General features: G+C 57.6%; 1 protein-coding gene across 1 annotated transcript in view; it reads right to left on the minus strand.

Moving 5' to 3' along the window:
- Positions 1-15,468, minus strand: part of MYO15A (myosin XVA) — an 83,072-nt gene that overhangs the window by 20,989 nt on the left and 46,615 nt on the right. Inside the window, exons 39-53 of the mRNA XM_029911272.1 lie at positions 14,499-14,553; positions 13,477-13,615; positions 13,011-13,113; positions 12,558-12,647; positions 9,415-9,519; positions 8,330-8,389; positions 7,291-7,366; positions 6,630-6,745; positions 6,128-6,246; positions 5,072-5,213; positions 4,414-4,525; positions 3,910-3,984; positions 1,733-1,938; positions 1,263-1,405; positions 536-608 (exon numbers count right to left, since the gene is read on the minus strand). Of these exons, the coding sequence (XP_029767132.1) occupies positions 536-608; positions 1,263-1,405; positions 1,733-1,938; positions 3,910-3,984; positions 4,414-4,525; positions 5,072-5,213; positions 6,128-6,246; positions 6,630-6,745; positions 7,291-7,366; positions 8,330-8,389; positions 9,415-9,519; positions 12,558-12,647; positions 13,011-13,113; positions 13,477-13,615; positions 14,499-14,553 (1,614 nt within the window). The remainder of the gene's footprint in view (positions 1-535; positions 609-1,262; positions 1,406-1,732; positions 1,939-3,909; positions 3,985-4,413; positions 4,526-5,071; positions 5,214-6,127; positions 6,247-6,629; positions 6,746-7,290; positions 7,367-8,329; positions 8,390-9,414; positions 9,520-12,557; positions 12,648-13,010; positions 13,114-13,476; positions 13,616-14,498; positions 14,554-15,468) is intronic.

The following is a 15,468-nucleotide window of genomic DNA, read 5'->3' on the forward strand; positions in this document are numbered from 1 at the left end:
CCCCAGCAAACCCACACTGCACCTGCCTGCGGAAATGGCTCCTGACCCTATCAGACACCTCCGGAGACCAAGTTCCTCCATTGAGCCACAGATCAGGTTCAGCCTGACCTTCCGGCATGCTGAGCCAGCCCCGCCCGCAGGGATCATCTACCATCCGTGGCCTGCTCAGCCCCTGGCCTGTCCCAGCTCAGCTGATCGCAAATGACTGCAATGAACTCGCATCTCCTAGCAGCTGAATGGAGCCCATACGTTCATTTCACAGAGGTCATCAAACAGCTTTCCGTTCCCACCGGTGGATTCGAACCAACAGCCCAGAGGGGAGAGACTCTCTAGCACTTTAGCAGGGCCCGGAGCCAACCCGGCCCCCCTCTCTGGGTCGGCTCCACGTGGAGGGCGGTAAGAGGGCCAGCAGGCCCCGTGCCCGTTCCAGTAGGGGCTGCCCTAACGCAAAGGCAGGGGCAATAGCCTGAAATCGGCAGGTGGTGAGGCTAGGGGGCTGCTCTCCTCTGCTCTCCAGCTAGGCGATCCCCATTACCTTGGTGAATTTCAGCATCTCCGCCACGTCCGGCGAGTCCTTCCCTTTCCGGGATTTCTGCTTGCAGGAATCCCTGGAACACATCGCAGAAAGAGACTGACAGGTCCCTCTCTGGGCACGAGCTGCTGGGGGCTGGGACGGGGGATCCCCCGGGGGGTCAGCACATCCGCCTCCCCCATGGATAGGAGCTGTGGGCCCAAGAACAGCCTCCCTTTTGCTGCTGCAATTGCAAAATCCGTGCCTGAAGTTCTGGCACCCGCCACAAACCGCGGGCTCCCATAGGTGGGTCTGATCAGCAGAACTACCCCAGCGGACACGCAAGCGCTAGCATCGATGGCTGCAGCTCCCACACAGGCCAATGACGATGCAAGTGCAGACAGGAGGCTGCGCTGGGAACAGTGCCAGGTGTGCAGTAGAACGAGGGCCAGGCATGCAGCTGGACTGACTGGAAAGCCCATCGGTGCAGTTCCATAATCAGCCAGAGAGGTCGCTCTTCCTTCTCTGTATGCTGCCTCCGCGGGCAGCCCTCGGGCTGGGCACTGAGCCTAGCTCCGCAGCGGGGCAGTCAGCCCCAGGATGCCAACCCGGGGGCAGTTAGCGCCACGTAGGATGGTGCTTTCTGTGACGTGGCTACTGTCCCACTGGGAACTGGGCAAACTCATTGTACACAGGGTCACTGGAGGCTGGAAGGTTAAAGGTCACTCCCCTCCCCTCGGCCAGCACTCACGTCTTCGTCCTCTGCGCCTCCCGGAAATACTTCTTGGCAAACTCCTGCATGGGGAACTGCCCGCCCTGCAGGGCACTGTCCCCAGGAAGCTCGCCGCCATACTCCTCCGCGCTCTCCGCATAGTCGCTGCCCACGGGGGACACCTGGGGAGAGGGGGACCATGGGCTGCAGAGGGTGCAACACGCACCCGTGCCGCCAGCGTACGACTCCATGGGTCCTAGAGCCATTAACCCTCAGAGAAGCTACAGACAGACACTGCGGCTGCATCCTCCTGGCGCCCACTGATCAGTGCCCACCCTGTGCCAGCTGCAATGCCTCCCTCCCCAGTTAGCCTCCTACCCAGCTGCTTAACCAGCCCCTAGGATCAGGCCCTCCCTGCCACCCACCCCGACCAACCCCCCGCCCACCCCAGCCCTCTGAGAGCTCCCAGTTTCCAGCACTGCAAGGGTTACTTGGGGACAGTCCCTCACCTCGATCTTCCTGTCCAGCTCCTGAGCCACGGCCGTGGAGGCCACGGCCACTGCCACAGCCGCCGAGGCCGCCACCTTGCCCTGCTTGTTCTTGGGCTCCTCTTTCCTGTCCGCTAGCAGGTGGATAAAATCTGGGGCTGCCACAGGCTGGACGTACTCGGCGGGGAAGCGCCCCGACCTCCCGTGGATGGCACCGAATTTCCACCCTGAACCGGGACATGTCGTTAACAGCCTAGTGCTCAGATACACACTCCAGCCAGGCTTATACACCCCTCCCTGCCGCGCTGGGCCCGGTTATCGGTCCATCCAGCCCCATACGCTCCTGCCTGCTGTGCCACGCCCGGTTATCGGTCCATCCAGCCCCGTACGCTCCTGCCTGCTGCGCCACACCTGGTTATCTGTCCATCCAGCCCCGTACGCTCCTGCCTGCCATGCTGGGCCCGGTTATCGGTCCATCCAGCCCCGTAGGCTCCTGCCTGCTGCGCCACACCCGTTTATTGGTCCATCCAGCCCCGTATGCTCCTGCCTGCTGTGCCACGCCCGTTTATCGGTCCATCCAGCCCCGTATGCTCCTGCCTGCCACGCCGGGCCCGGTTATCGGTCCATCCAGCCCCTCCCTACCGCACCACGCCCGGTTATCAGTCCATCCAGACCCGTATGCTCCTGCCTGCCACACCAGGCCCGGTTATCGGTCCATCCAGCCCCGTTTCCTGCCTCCCTCCTCTACCATTTTAGACCTGTCCATTCAAACCAGCACCCCACACCCTGCTGCCCTAGAGCAGACATGTCGTCTCTCAAATCCAGCATCTGCCTGCAACAGTGGCCAATGCCTGGGGCTTGCTAGGGAGGTGCAAACTCCCCATAAAGACACATCACATAGCCAGAGCTGTGATTGCATTCAGGGAGGGAAGGAAGGTTCCTTCCTGACCTCTGCAGAGACCTGTCCTGAAGCACAAGATTTGATTGTCCGTATCTCAGCAGGCAGAATCACCATAAACACAGCCACCCCCCTTTGAAAATCCAGCCACAGCGTTTGACGGAATGGCTGGTATTGAGACCCATATAGGCTTGCTTTTGCACCGCACTCTTAAACAAGGGGTCTGGGGACCAGGCACACTGCATATACCATCCTGTACTGCATGCAGCAACCTGCTGTTCGCCTGGGGTTAGCTAGCGTTTCCCCCCAGAGACTGAACGGGCTAGGGACCAGGATTACATGCACAAACCAGATACAGGAGCGGGCCATGCATGGAGGAGGCCAGTAGGGGAAGCAATGTGGTTATAGTTATGGGCGGTTATCGAGAGCATGGCCAATGGGGCTGTTAGGACTCCAGCCAGTTCTACAATGGCTTCTCCGCACACAGGGTCTGGAGGCCATTGGACAAATAACCCCCATGCCCTGCACTCAGCCTGCTCCCTAGAGTGCCAACTGCTGGAGCTGCGTGCCCCATACAAAACCGCCCCTGGGATGGCATAAAGACATCCTCTCCAGATGCACTCGCGCCGATTCCTGTCCATTCCCCATGAGCATCCGGGCGAGCGCGCTCTGCTCAGGCTAATGCCCACGGGGAGCTGGTGCTAATGGGTTTCTCGGGGCCTGGAATGTGCTCGTCTCTCCTGGGGAGCTCTGTTTCTCTTTGGTGGACACACCAGGGGGCCAGCTTCCCCAATCTCTTGCCAGAGCCAGGGCACAGAGACCACTAGAGGAGCAGCTGGAAATATGACAGCATCCTGTGCCCTCAGGCCTGTGCATGGGAGATGGATCATCAGTGCCACAAGCACAGGCTTCTACAGCTCAGGCTAAAGCAGGAACTCCATTTGCTGGTAGCGATAGTAGGCGCTTGTCCTGTATATGGACTGGCCCCTAGAGGGCGACACAACACACTACGTCAGTGTGTTACAGTGACAGAAAGGTGCAGGCCAGGAAGCGCCCTGAGGATATTTTACACGCCCTGACCTGGTGCTTTGATCCAGCCCCGGGCAGTGGAATGAGGTCTGGCCATGTGGGCCGCAGTGGGGTCCTTGGGATTCATCGCCTGGGGTGGGCTGAAGAGCACATGCTTCGTCAGAGTGGAGGGGCGAGCTGGCTCCAGAGGAGAGAGCCCCGCAGGAGAATGGGCGCAGGGGGACAGGGCTCACGCAGGGATAGCACAACACGACACTCCAGAGCCACCCACCAAAGTCCTGGGTGCCCCTCTTCAGCTCCTCCAGGTACGTCACCTTCTTGCGGACCACACATCCGTGCCAGTGGTCTGTGGGGAGGGGACAGCCTCAGGGCACCGCAGCAGGGCTAAGTGCACCCAACCAACCAGCTCCATCCCCCCACGCTGCCCAACAGCGACCAGGGCTGGGGAAGGATCCGGGCAGCACTCTGCTCTCTGGGGAGGTGGCTGGCAGCGTTCCCTTTGTGTGCCCCAGTGGAGGGGCTGCGGAGTGGCACCGCACGGGGAGCAGATGTCATTCACAGACTGATGTATGCTATAGGGGGTAGGTGGCCCAGGAGGTTATAAGCCCAGAAGGACAGGGCTGGGTGGTCCCATTCAGCTCATCGCGCCCATGCAGAGGAAAAGGGCCCCCACTAAGACGCCCCTGTCCTCTCCTTTGCAAACCGCCCCGTGACGCCCCAGAGGTGGCTCCCAGCAGAGAGTGCAGCAGCGCCAAGAGCGTCCCGGGCTGCTCACCTCTTTCAGGCTGCTCCAGCGGCTGCAGGTGGATGATGTCCCCCTTGTGGAAGCTCAACAGGCTCCTGTCGTCTGTAACATAGCTCTTCACGGCAACCACGTACTGCGAGTCCTGGCACGTGGGAGAGGGGCTGGGTTTGGTGCTGCTGCGGGGGACTGCGCACGTGTGCACACACACACACACACACACACACACACACACACACACACAATACACTCATACATCCAACACCCCGCTCACTTTCAGAATACAATCACACAAAGACACACCCTGCGCTCAGAGTATAACTGCACAATCAAACACACACACAGCCTGCTCAGAGTACAACCCCCCCCTCCCCGCCACACACACACACATTACCCCCAGCCCCAGCTGAACACACTTATATACAACTGTGGCCAGGTGACTGGTTCTGGCGCTCTGTATGGAGGTGTAGAGCTCTCCGGCTGATTCAGTCCGGGAGCCAGACCAGGGGGCTCTCATTGGCACCAAGACAGGAGTATAAAAGCTTGAGCTTTTCTAAGGCAAAGGTGAGCAGGGTGAGGGACAGGGCAGTATCCCATAGCGTGTGTCTGCTGGAGCCCCCGCCCCATGGACTGGGTGCGGGAGAGGCCAAGAGAGGCCATTCTGGCTCCATTCCCATGGTCGGCCTCTCACCTTCTTGAGCTCCGTGATGAAATAGTCGATCATGGCCTTCACCTGGGGGGCTTTGGGGGAGAAGAGGATGAGCTTCTCATTGGTCAGGTTGAACTCCAGCATCTGCTTGGAGGGGATGGTCACGAACAGGATATCGGTGTAGCTGGGTGGGGGGAAGGACGGGGTTAAAAACCAGGCTAGGAGAGCACAGCTGAGAAAGCCAGAGGGCTGGGCAGAGCAGCGAGGGGGAGATTAGTCTTACTGCCAGACCAAGGGCAGAACTAAGACACCACATATGCCTCCCATGCACCATGTTCTCCAGCCACTGGACCCTGGCTGTTTGCCATGGACTTGGATGGAGCTGAGGGGACTAGGAGTCAGGAGTCCTGGCTTGTAGGGCAGAGCTGGGGGGCCCGTCCTTTACTCCATCACTGGGAGTGAGCAGTGGATGCACACCGGGACTGTATACAGCAAAGGATAAATCACACTTCGGAGCCTCTCCTCCTGGGGATCCCAAAGCGCCGCAGGCACTGACCCACTGGTTCGGTAGGCATGTGTCGGTGTGTACATAGGCGAGTGTCTGTGGGCTCTTGTGTATATAGGTGTGTACAGAGGTGCATGTGTGTGTCTATATGCATTTGTGTCTCTGTGCATCCACGCGTGCATATATGTTTGTGTGTGTGTGTGTATGTGTGCGCATGTGTATGGTCGTGTGTGTGCATATGGTTGTGTGTGTGTGTTACTGCTCACAGCACTTTGCAAAGGGAGCTTGCAGGCCGGATCTGCGTCTAATTGAATCCATTAAAGCAATTCCTCCAACCCTGCACCCGCTGTTCACTGGGAAGGAACTGCCAGGCCCTTGGCTGGAGGCTGGAATTGCCTGGCGTGGTGTGACAGTGCCAATGCCAATGCCAGGCAGCATGTGCCCAGCCTGACCCTCCAGCACAGCGGGGTGCTGGCAGCCACGTGCCAGTCCTTCTCCACAGGTGCACGCAGGGCTGGCTCCTCTGCTCGCGTCCCCTTCCTGAGAGCCGCAGGAGTCCCAGCCCTAGCGGGGCCGGCTGGCCCTGGCCTTACCTGTAGCCCCGCAGCACCCGTAGCTGCTCCCCGGGCACGTTGGTGCCCTTGACCAGCCGCAGCAGTTTAATCCCCGTGTGGGACACTGCCAGGATCTGTACCCCCGTGCCAACGCTGCCCTGGGGATAGAAGGACAAACCAATGAATATCAGCACCCACCCCGTGCAGCGATGAGCCCTCTTGGACTGGCACGGCAGCAGTGCTGGGCAGAGACTTTCCGCTGTGGAAATGCAGGGAACCAGCCTGATTCACCCCCAAGGAGCCCAGGAGCACTGACACTTCTGGCCCCTGGGATCTTCCTGGGGCCTGTCTCTAAATCCACAACGGCCTCAGGCCTGTGGACGATCTGACAGTCCCTGGTAGGAGGTTTGCATCCCCTGGCCAGCACAGAGCAGCAACTACGGGCAGCAGGGGCATCAGACCGTAGTACACCAGGGTCTGCTGCTGAGACCTGTCCCAGCCCCTAGACTATCCCCATGCTGGGCGTGGGGCAGGCCCTTACCGTGGCGGGGAAGAGGCGTGCGAAGTAAACCTCCCAGCCGTCCCGGGCTGCAATCACAATCTCCTTCTTAACGCTGTCATCGGCCACCGGGCTGAATGAGTCCAGCTTGTTTTCTGCTGTGGTGGGAAACACACCCCCCCCCCCGCCCCGGAGAGATGTCAGGTGCTGGCTCCCCCTCCCCGGCCAAAGCAGATCTTCTGCTGGGGCAAGGGAATCTGGGCACAGGGGTCCAGCTGGAGAACAAGGACTTCCCCGCGGGGGTATGAGCTCTGCTCCTTGCTGTGGTACGGCCCCAGCCAGCATGGGACAGACAACAGCTCCCTGTCGCTGCCAGGGACCCAACCTTCCCACGGGGGCTGGGAGACCCCTTAATGCCCAGGGCAGGCCAAGCACAAGCAGAACTTGTGACATTCGAGTCCCAGCTCAGACTAAACCCTGGCCCAAGAGGTGACGGGGGCCAAACCCGGCCTCACTGCACCCGAAGGCAAACCTCCCGTCGCCTTCCCGGAGGGCAGCTTTGCCCTACGCACTAGACATCCCCTGCCCCAAGGAAGAGCAGGGAAGTCAGGCTGGAGAGAGGAGGCCATCGCCCCCAGCGGTGGGGAGGCCAGCCCCTCGGCATGACGCAGGACTCAGTGGGCAGAGCTGGGCTGGGCGTTACCAAACAGGGATCTCATGCGCAGCCGCTCCTCCGGGGTGATCCTGAGGCAGGCGTCAGAGAGCGTGTCGTGGAAGATCTGAGGGGGGAACCCATCACGTTGAGGTTAGGAGCTTCAGGGCCGAGGCCTCCGTGTCCCTGATGCAGCCTCACTGACTCCTTCCTGTAAGCCCTATCCCACGCCCATTGGCTGCCACAGTGCAGGGGTCAGGAACACTGGCCCAGCCTCCCTGAAGCCTCTCAATCCTGCTGCTGAATGGGCTGCAAAGGGCAGAGTTTGCCTGAAACACACCACTCCCAGGTGTCAGTCCTGCTGGGAAAAGGTTCAGTGGGTCCTGAACCCACCTGCGTTTAACAGAGGTGGGAGTGGCTCTTTACAGAGGACCTAGGGTGTGGGCTGAGCTGTCCTCAGGGAGGAACCTTGGGAGCAACCCAGCCTAGGGACAAGGCATGGGCTGGATTGTACATTCCTTTTGTGAATAAGGCCAAGCCCTAGGCAAGGGAATAAGTAGTTCTGAGCCACTACAGCTTGCGTGGCCTGTGCGTGGAAGCTGCTGGCTCCCAGGGGTGTTGCTGAGTAAGGAGAGGCATTTCCTGCAGAGGGACAGGCTGGGAAACAGAAGTCACCTTGCACATCTATGGCTCTGGGTTCTTCCTACCCCAGGGTCTGGCTGAACCCATGATTCCCCAGCACACCTACACCCTGCCCAGACTTTGAGGGAATACAAGCAGACTGAGCTGACAATGCTCTGACTTTCTCAAGTGCTCCCTGCTGAGGATCTCAAGGCATTTTTCAAATGTTCTTTAGCCCTCGCAGCCCCCCTGTGGGGAACTATCCCTGCTGTACATATGGGGAGAGGGAGATCGGGAGAGGGGCTGGTTCGCTCAGGTTCACACGGCAAGTTTGTGACCTAGCCAGGAACGGAACCCAGGAGTCCTGATTCCCAGCCCTGGACTTTAAGCCGGAAACTATCCTTCCGCTCTTATAATACAGACAACTCTACAGCAGGAAAAGCTCTGGATCTGGAGTCTGGAACCTCACCTGTCTGAAAATGAGATCCAGCAACAAAGGGTTGTTGAAGTTATCCTTTGGATAGAACACCTGCAAGGAAAGAGATCAGAGGGGCATGGTCAGGTGCGGAAGGATCCATTAGTGAACGATTCCCTTAGTTTGTGTTACTAGCTGCTGAGATCAGTGAACCCGAAAGGATTTTCACTGCTTAGGCCCTTTATTTCATTCCTCCATTACACTCAAAGCAGGACAGGAACTCTGGGTGACATTTTCAAAGCACCTGCGTAACTTAGCACTTACGTCCCATTGAATCTGAAGTGCCTCGGCCACTTTGGAAAACAGGACTTAGGCTTTTAGGCACTTTTGAAAAGGTTACCCCAAGACTAGTCAATTTCACTTCTATTCACTTACCAGGGAACGCGTCAGTGAATACTGCAGTTAAAGATGGGAAGACGCACAAAACTCTTTCTGTTAATAACACGGGGGGCTGTGGATCTTTTTTATTTTAATAAAGAACTTAAATTTTAGGCCTAAAGTCCCTGACCACGTCCCTTTGAGGGAAAGTTTCACTGATTCACTACATCTGAGAGGCAGGAATGGGCCTGCCTGTGACGTGATATAGGTGGCCTCTAGTACAGTGGGGACCTGATCCCTGACTGGAACCTCTGGGAGTTACCACAATAACAAATCATTCATAAATCGTAATAATACCACTCATGTTAACGACACCCCCTCCCACAGAAGGCAGTGAGCTCTTCTGCTCTGGGGTCTCCTGCCATATCCCCAGTAACACCTCTCCACTTTCTTTCACTCAATATCGCAGCCTTGCAAGCTCCCCTCCCCTTCTAAAGAATCCCACGGAGGCTGGATCTGTTTGGAACATAAATTCCTAAGGAGAAAACGGACCCTGAAATGCACTTTCTCCTCCTAGGGGGCGCTTGCACTTTAACAACCACTAGATGGCACTGTTCCCTCACAGAAACAGACAAGGGGTAGTTTTTCAGGCCAGTTCTTTTGGGGCTCAGGGTCTGGCCTGGGCGCTGATTTCCCCTGGCCGGGTGGGTCTGGTGGGAGGAGGGGGGGGGGCTGTGTGGAGCTGTGCCCTAGGCAAGTACCTCTTTCCGGATGTATATCTTCCAGGACACGTTGCGGTAGGCGTAGAACTCCTCGCTGCAGCACCGGTGCAGCTGCGTCTGGACCTGCTCGCGCTCGGCCGGGAGCTCCCGGGAGACTGTGACTGAAAAGAGATAGGGGGCAGAATGCTCACAGGCAGCTGAGTGAGGTGTTAGTACCGTTATCCAAGGCACTGGTGAGACCTCATCTGGAATACTGTGTGCAGTTCTGGTCTCCCACGTTTAAGAAGGATGAATTCAAACTGGAACAGGTACAGAGAAGGGCTACTAGGATGATCCGAGGAATGGAAAACCTGTCTTCTGAAAGGAGACTCAAAGAGCTTGACTTCTTTAGCCTAACCAAAAGAAGGCTGAGGGAAGATCTGATTGCTCTCTATAAATATATCAGAGGGATAAATACCAGGGAGGGAGAAGAATTATTTAAGCTCAGTACTAATGTGGACACAAGAACAAATGGATATTAACTGGTCATCAGGAAGTTTAGACTTGAAATTAGACCAAGGTTTCTAACCATCAGAGGAGTGAAGTTCTGGAACAGCCTTTCAAGGGGAGCAGTGGGGGCAAAGACATATCTGTCTTCAAGACTAAGCTTGATAAATTTATGGAAGGGATGGTATGCTGGGATAAACTAATTCTGGCAATTAATTGATCTTTGACTATTAGCGGTAAATATGCCCAATGGCCTGTGATGGGATGTTAGATGGGGTGGGATCTGAGTTACTACAGAGAATTCTTTCCTGAGTGTTTGTCTGGTGAGTCTTGCCCACATGCTCAGGGTTTAGCTGATCGCCATATTTGGGGTCGGGAAGGAATTTTCCTCCAGGACAGATTGGCAGAGGCCCTGGGGGTTTTTCACCTTCCTCTGCAGCGTGGGGCACGGGTCACTTGCTGGAGGATTCTCTGCACCTTGAAGTCTTTAAACCACAAGTTGAGGACTTCAATAGCTCAGACATAGGTTAGGGGTTTGTTACAGGAGTGGGTGGGTGAGATACTGTGGCCTGCGTTGTGCAGGAGGTCAGACTAGAAGATCATAATGGTCCCTTCTGACCTTGAAGTCTATGAGTCTATGAGTTACTGTGGATGCAGGGGGCAGCCCATTAGCTGGCCCACAGCTATTTCCTACTGCACCAGGGCAAATCAGGCCTACGCTATCTAGCCAACCTACTTAACCTGCCTCCTACCCCGTAGCATCTGGGCACCTCGCAGCCTTCAGTGCATTTCTCCTCCCAACCTCCTGGCGGGCAGGGCAGTGCTATGGTCACTACAGGGGGAACGAAGGCACAGAAAGACTAAGTGATTTATCCAAGGTCCCTCACAGGAAGTCTGTAGCAGAACAGGAAACGGAACCTGGGTTTCCTGAGTTCTCGGCCAGTGCACTAACCACTGTACCAGCCTTCCACCAGGGGCTGGTATCAGTGCAGCTACATGTGTGGCAAAGCCTACAAGTTTCTGCCCCCATGGGATCTGGTAAGTATTGGTGCAGGGATACTGCCCAGCCTCTTCCTTCTCTCCTGTTCCACATTGTGCCCAGACTAACGCTCTCTTGGTTTATAGTGCTTCTTTTATCCTGAAGGATCTCAACGCACCTTACAAAGTTAAGATGATACACAAGGATCGGTTCACCCACCACTAAAATGCAGCCACCTCTGGGGTGGAAGGCGGCAGCTGTGTAAGAGCACATAGAAATACCACTCAGAATTCACCCACCACTGAAATACAGCCACCTCTGGAATGGAAGGCAGCAGGTGTGTAACAGCAACACTGCACAACTGTTTAATACTAGAAGTGATGGGGAAGGCCGTGTCCAACTGAAATTGCGGGGGGGGGGGGTAGTGAAGCAGGATGTCATTACTCAAGGGGGAATTTAATCTGGGCATCAGGGTTTTGCCCTTTGATCCCAGGCTCAACTCTTGCAGAAGATACCAGGGGATCTTTCATGGCCATAAACCATCAGGAGCTTGGCTAAACCCCTCTTCAGAAATGGTTTGATACTCTCTCATGGGGGGAGCTTTGCTTCCTGATCTCATCGGGGGATCGATCATATGCCCTGAAACATGAGGATCAAGAGCTCTGGTCACTTCATCCTGACTAGCCCTCACTGCTAGGGAAACCCAATCCTCTGAAAATATCCTGAGCCCCTCACCTCGCTGCTGAGCAGAGGCGCTCTGGGACAGAATGGCAACTGCTCGCTGCCCACCCGGATTCATGTCTTGGGCCTCCTGGCCCTGCAGATTTGCATTCACTAACTCCTGCAGGTTCCCTAACTTGGCGGCCGCAAAAGTCTATGGGTCGGATGACGTGTGAGGCCATGTACCGCTAGACTCCCTGACTCTCAGCCAAACTCTCTTACTAGGGACGTCTGCCCAGGTGTAACTGCCCGAAGGAGATCTCATGGGGTGCAAGTTACCCGTTCTTCTAGGCTCTCTGGGACGCCCCTTTGTCCTTGCTGCTCTCTGCTCCATCAGTTTCTCACCCCACGCCCATCACCGTGGTGTCTGATTGCCTCGCGTTTGTATAGCTACCGCCTCGTTTGCCTAACATGTCGCAGTTTATGGTGAGTTCTTTAATAGTCCAGGGACCCACAGGCCCACCCAGGAGCTCAGGATTCTCAGATACTTTTCCTAAACTTTTGCAAAATGCAAAATCGCATGAACAAATCAATGCAAAAAGGATCAACGTTTGGGGGCAGCACTGAGGGGGGTCGGAGGGTCCAAACAGGTCAGATTTGGAGCCATTCTGAAAGCCAGATGGCAGCGGTGTGAGACCTCTATAGGGCTAAGTTCTCTACTGGGCTACCTCTGTACACTGGGGTATGGCCTCTCCGGCAGTGCTGCTAGGGCGCTGTATAGGATGGTCTCTGCTGAATCAGCGGCATCTCAGCCTTTGGACAGGCCAGGCTAAGCTTCCTCGGCCCTCCAGTAACAAAGGGCTTTCCCATCACCTTCCAGCTGGGTCCTGGCAATGCGCTGCCGGCTGGGGGAAGCCACCTGCCCAGCCCTCTCCTTCAGAACCTGGCAGGACAGCGTGAGGCTCTGGCATCCAGCCCTGAACCCCAGAGGAGATGAAGCTGCGCTGCCTCTCGTGCTGTTACCTGGAGGCGACCTTGGAGAAGATCTGGCCGTGGCAGCCGGTGAGGGAACGGCGGCTGGTGATGGCGGCGAAGGCCTCTTGGTGCTGGTAACAGGCTTCACCGTGGCTCTTGCTTCCTTGGCCACCTACAACACAGAGGTGGAGACCAACTTCCTGTGAGGCCATTTCCCCGGGCTGGGGGGCTGTCCCTCATCACACCCATGGGCAGGAGCGGGGGACACTCACTGGCCCGGGCGGTGCCCTGCCAGCTAGCACTGGGGTTCAGCCCAGGCAGTGGCCAGCCTGGGGATCAAGCTCTCCTTGGGAGCCCTGACTCTGATCCCCAGCTGGTGGGGACTCTGAATGCTCGACGGCAGAGCAGCACCCCCGTGCCCCTGCATTCGCCAGGCAAGCAGCTGGACCTCCCCGTCCACAACCCGCAGCGCCCCAGGTTATCGACAGGGAGAACGGCCGCCTGTGCCTTCCGATCAGCGCTTTCGTACCGGAGCGGCTGTTGGGGGGCCCGGCGCCACTGACATCTGCCCCTTTAAGATCATCATGGCCTCCTCATGGGGATCCATCTTCTTCACAAAGACCTTCCCACCTTCCTTCCTGCAGGGACAAACAGCCAGGGGCCAGAGCAGGGTCAGTGAGCAGCCTCTGGCCTGTGTGTGTGTGTGTAGAGATATGCACGAGACCCCGTCCCCTGAGCTAAAGGGGTTGCCCCTTGAGCCAGCAACAGACTGTTACAGTTGCTGGGACTCTGTCGCTGCAGGGAGATCACAGCCTCCCAGCCGGTGCATCATCCAGGGAGCCCAACCAGCCCTGCTGCTGCTAATGCATGGCTGGGAAATGCAACCCAGCTGCTGTCCCTGCAGCTTTAAGGGTGTGAGCTCCACTCCAGCCCAGCATCAGACTCTCATGTCCACAGGGGCTCGGGCAGGAGATCCGAGTTCTGGCAGCGCAGGGTCTCACCTGATGGGCTCGGGGAGCCTGGCGGGCCGCTGGCACTGCTTAATGATGTTCTTAATGTGCTGTGTGGGCTCGGGGAAGTGCTGCGAACTCAGCTTGGCCGGCCGCACCAGCTCGCCGGCCCGCAGCCTGGAGGCAGGAGCTGTCGTGGAGGGAGGAAGCAAGCGGGAGGCTGGGTTGAGAATCTCAAGGAGGGGGGGTAGGCTCCAGCACTGAAATCCGACCCCCCAGCCCCCTCGAAGGTGGGGAAAGGCTCCTGCTCTGGTTTGCAAGGCTCAGGCTACAATTGTGACTTCTGTCCAGCACCATGCACGAGCCCAGTGCCCCCTGGGCCACTCTCCCTGCTGGGCTTCTATCTCCACTTTTTCAAGAATCTTCCACCACCCTGGCCTAGGCTCTGGGACACGCCCTGCAGAGCAGGCACAGGTGTCTGCGCAGCTCTTTGCTCCCGTCAAGTGTTTGTCACGTGCTGGGGGTGAGCTTGGGGCTCCAGCCAGAGACTGTGCCAGCTCCTGTCACACCTCACGCTTTCCCCAGGCCTGCAGCCCCACCCCCAGCTCTGTCAATGCTTCCCAGGTCTGACCTGCCGTTCCCACCCCCAGCTAGTCCCAACTTCCTTCCCTTCTCCGCCCCGAAACCTTAGCTGGAGCACCTGTACCTGTCCTGGGCTCCCCCCACCCGCTCTGCTGACGCCCCTCATTCCCCACCCACAGCCCTCCTGCACTCCCAGTCCTATGGCGGGTCATTTTCAAATAATAGCAGCAAACCACACCAATGGGAACTAGACCCAAAGCCAGGCTCCCCTCAGTGCTAAGCCAGGATTTGAACCCAGGTCTCCAAAAGCAAGTGCTGCCACATTGGCCCACGGCACCACTATGCACCTGGGCGTGGCATCAGCATCCCCTGACAGCCGCAAGCTGGGGCTGGAAAGGGTTAGAAAGCTGCTCTCGGACGGTGTCCCTGCGGGGGTGGAGGGGTGAGACAGGTTTCTCCAGGGGAGGCTGTATTTGTGGCTGATCCCTTACCGGCTTTCTGTAAGAAGGCCATCGTCCTGGCTGGTGTCCCACTCACAGCTGTCCTCTGGCCAGGGGGAAGGAGAAGGAGAAGGAGTGGGTTACGTCAGCAGGCGTTAACGGGACAGGTTTCTGAAGCACCGCTCTAGGAATTATTTGAGGGAAGTGCTGTGCTAGGCAGCAGGCCAGACTATGTGATTCCTTCTGGCTTTAGCAGCCATGAAAACTGCCTCGGCGAGGGGTGGCCATGATGTGGCAGGGCTGCCCAGCTGCTACGGTGGCTTCTGTATCAATAGGGTCTTTCACCCCAAAGGATTCCAGAGCACTTTAAAAAGTGTACAGGGATCACTTCACACCCCTGCTCCCGAAATGCAGCTGCTTCTGGGGTGGGAGGGTGCCAAGCAGCCCAGTGCGCTGTAGAACAAGCGTGGAGGCAGAAAGGCAATTCTGGCCCAGGTTAGATGGTAAATGCCTTGTCTTTCCTTGTCTGCCCTGGGGTCTTTAACGTCCTCCCAGAGAAATGAGGGGTGGGGGGAAGAGGGCGGTTAAGGCTCCATCGTAACGTTTCCACCATAGAAAGCTGCCTGGAGCTGAGTCATTATTACTAGCGTGAGCAGGTGGAATCTGGGCACCCCCCAGGATCCAAGACCTCCGGGAGACAGCACACACTGGAGCCTTTCCCAGCGCGCAGCCCCACCACCCAACAGCGGGGGGCAGGAAACGAAACGGAGCCCCTTCAGCTGAGAGCGCAGAGCGGAGCTCAGGGAGCCCACAGGCTGTGACCCCTCGAGGGGCTTGAATTGTCACCACAGGTCAGGACCTCGCTTTTCTCTCCCCAAGCTGGGGCCTTAGGGTCAGTGCTGATTCCAAAGGGAGAGTGACCCCCACGGCCACGCTGGGGCACTGGGACCAGCACCAACACCTGCTCCCTGTGACACAGGGTCCCCTAGCACCGCACTGGGCCCAGCACCGACTCCCCGAG

This window comes from Terrapene carolina, unplaced genomic scaffold (genome assembly GCF_002925995.2).
Source record: "Terrapene carolina triunguis isolate 2854851 unplaced genomic scaffold, T_m_triunguis-2.0 Scaffold93, whole genome shotgun sequence".
Classification (NCBI taxonomy): Eukaryota; Metazoa; Chordata; order Testudines; family Emydidae; genus Terrapene; species Terrapene triunguis.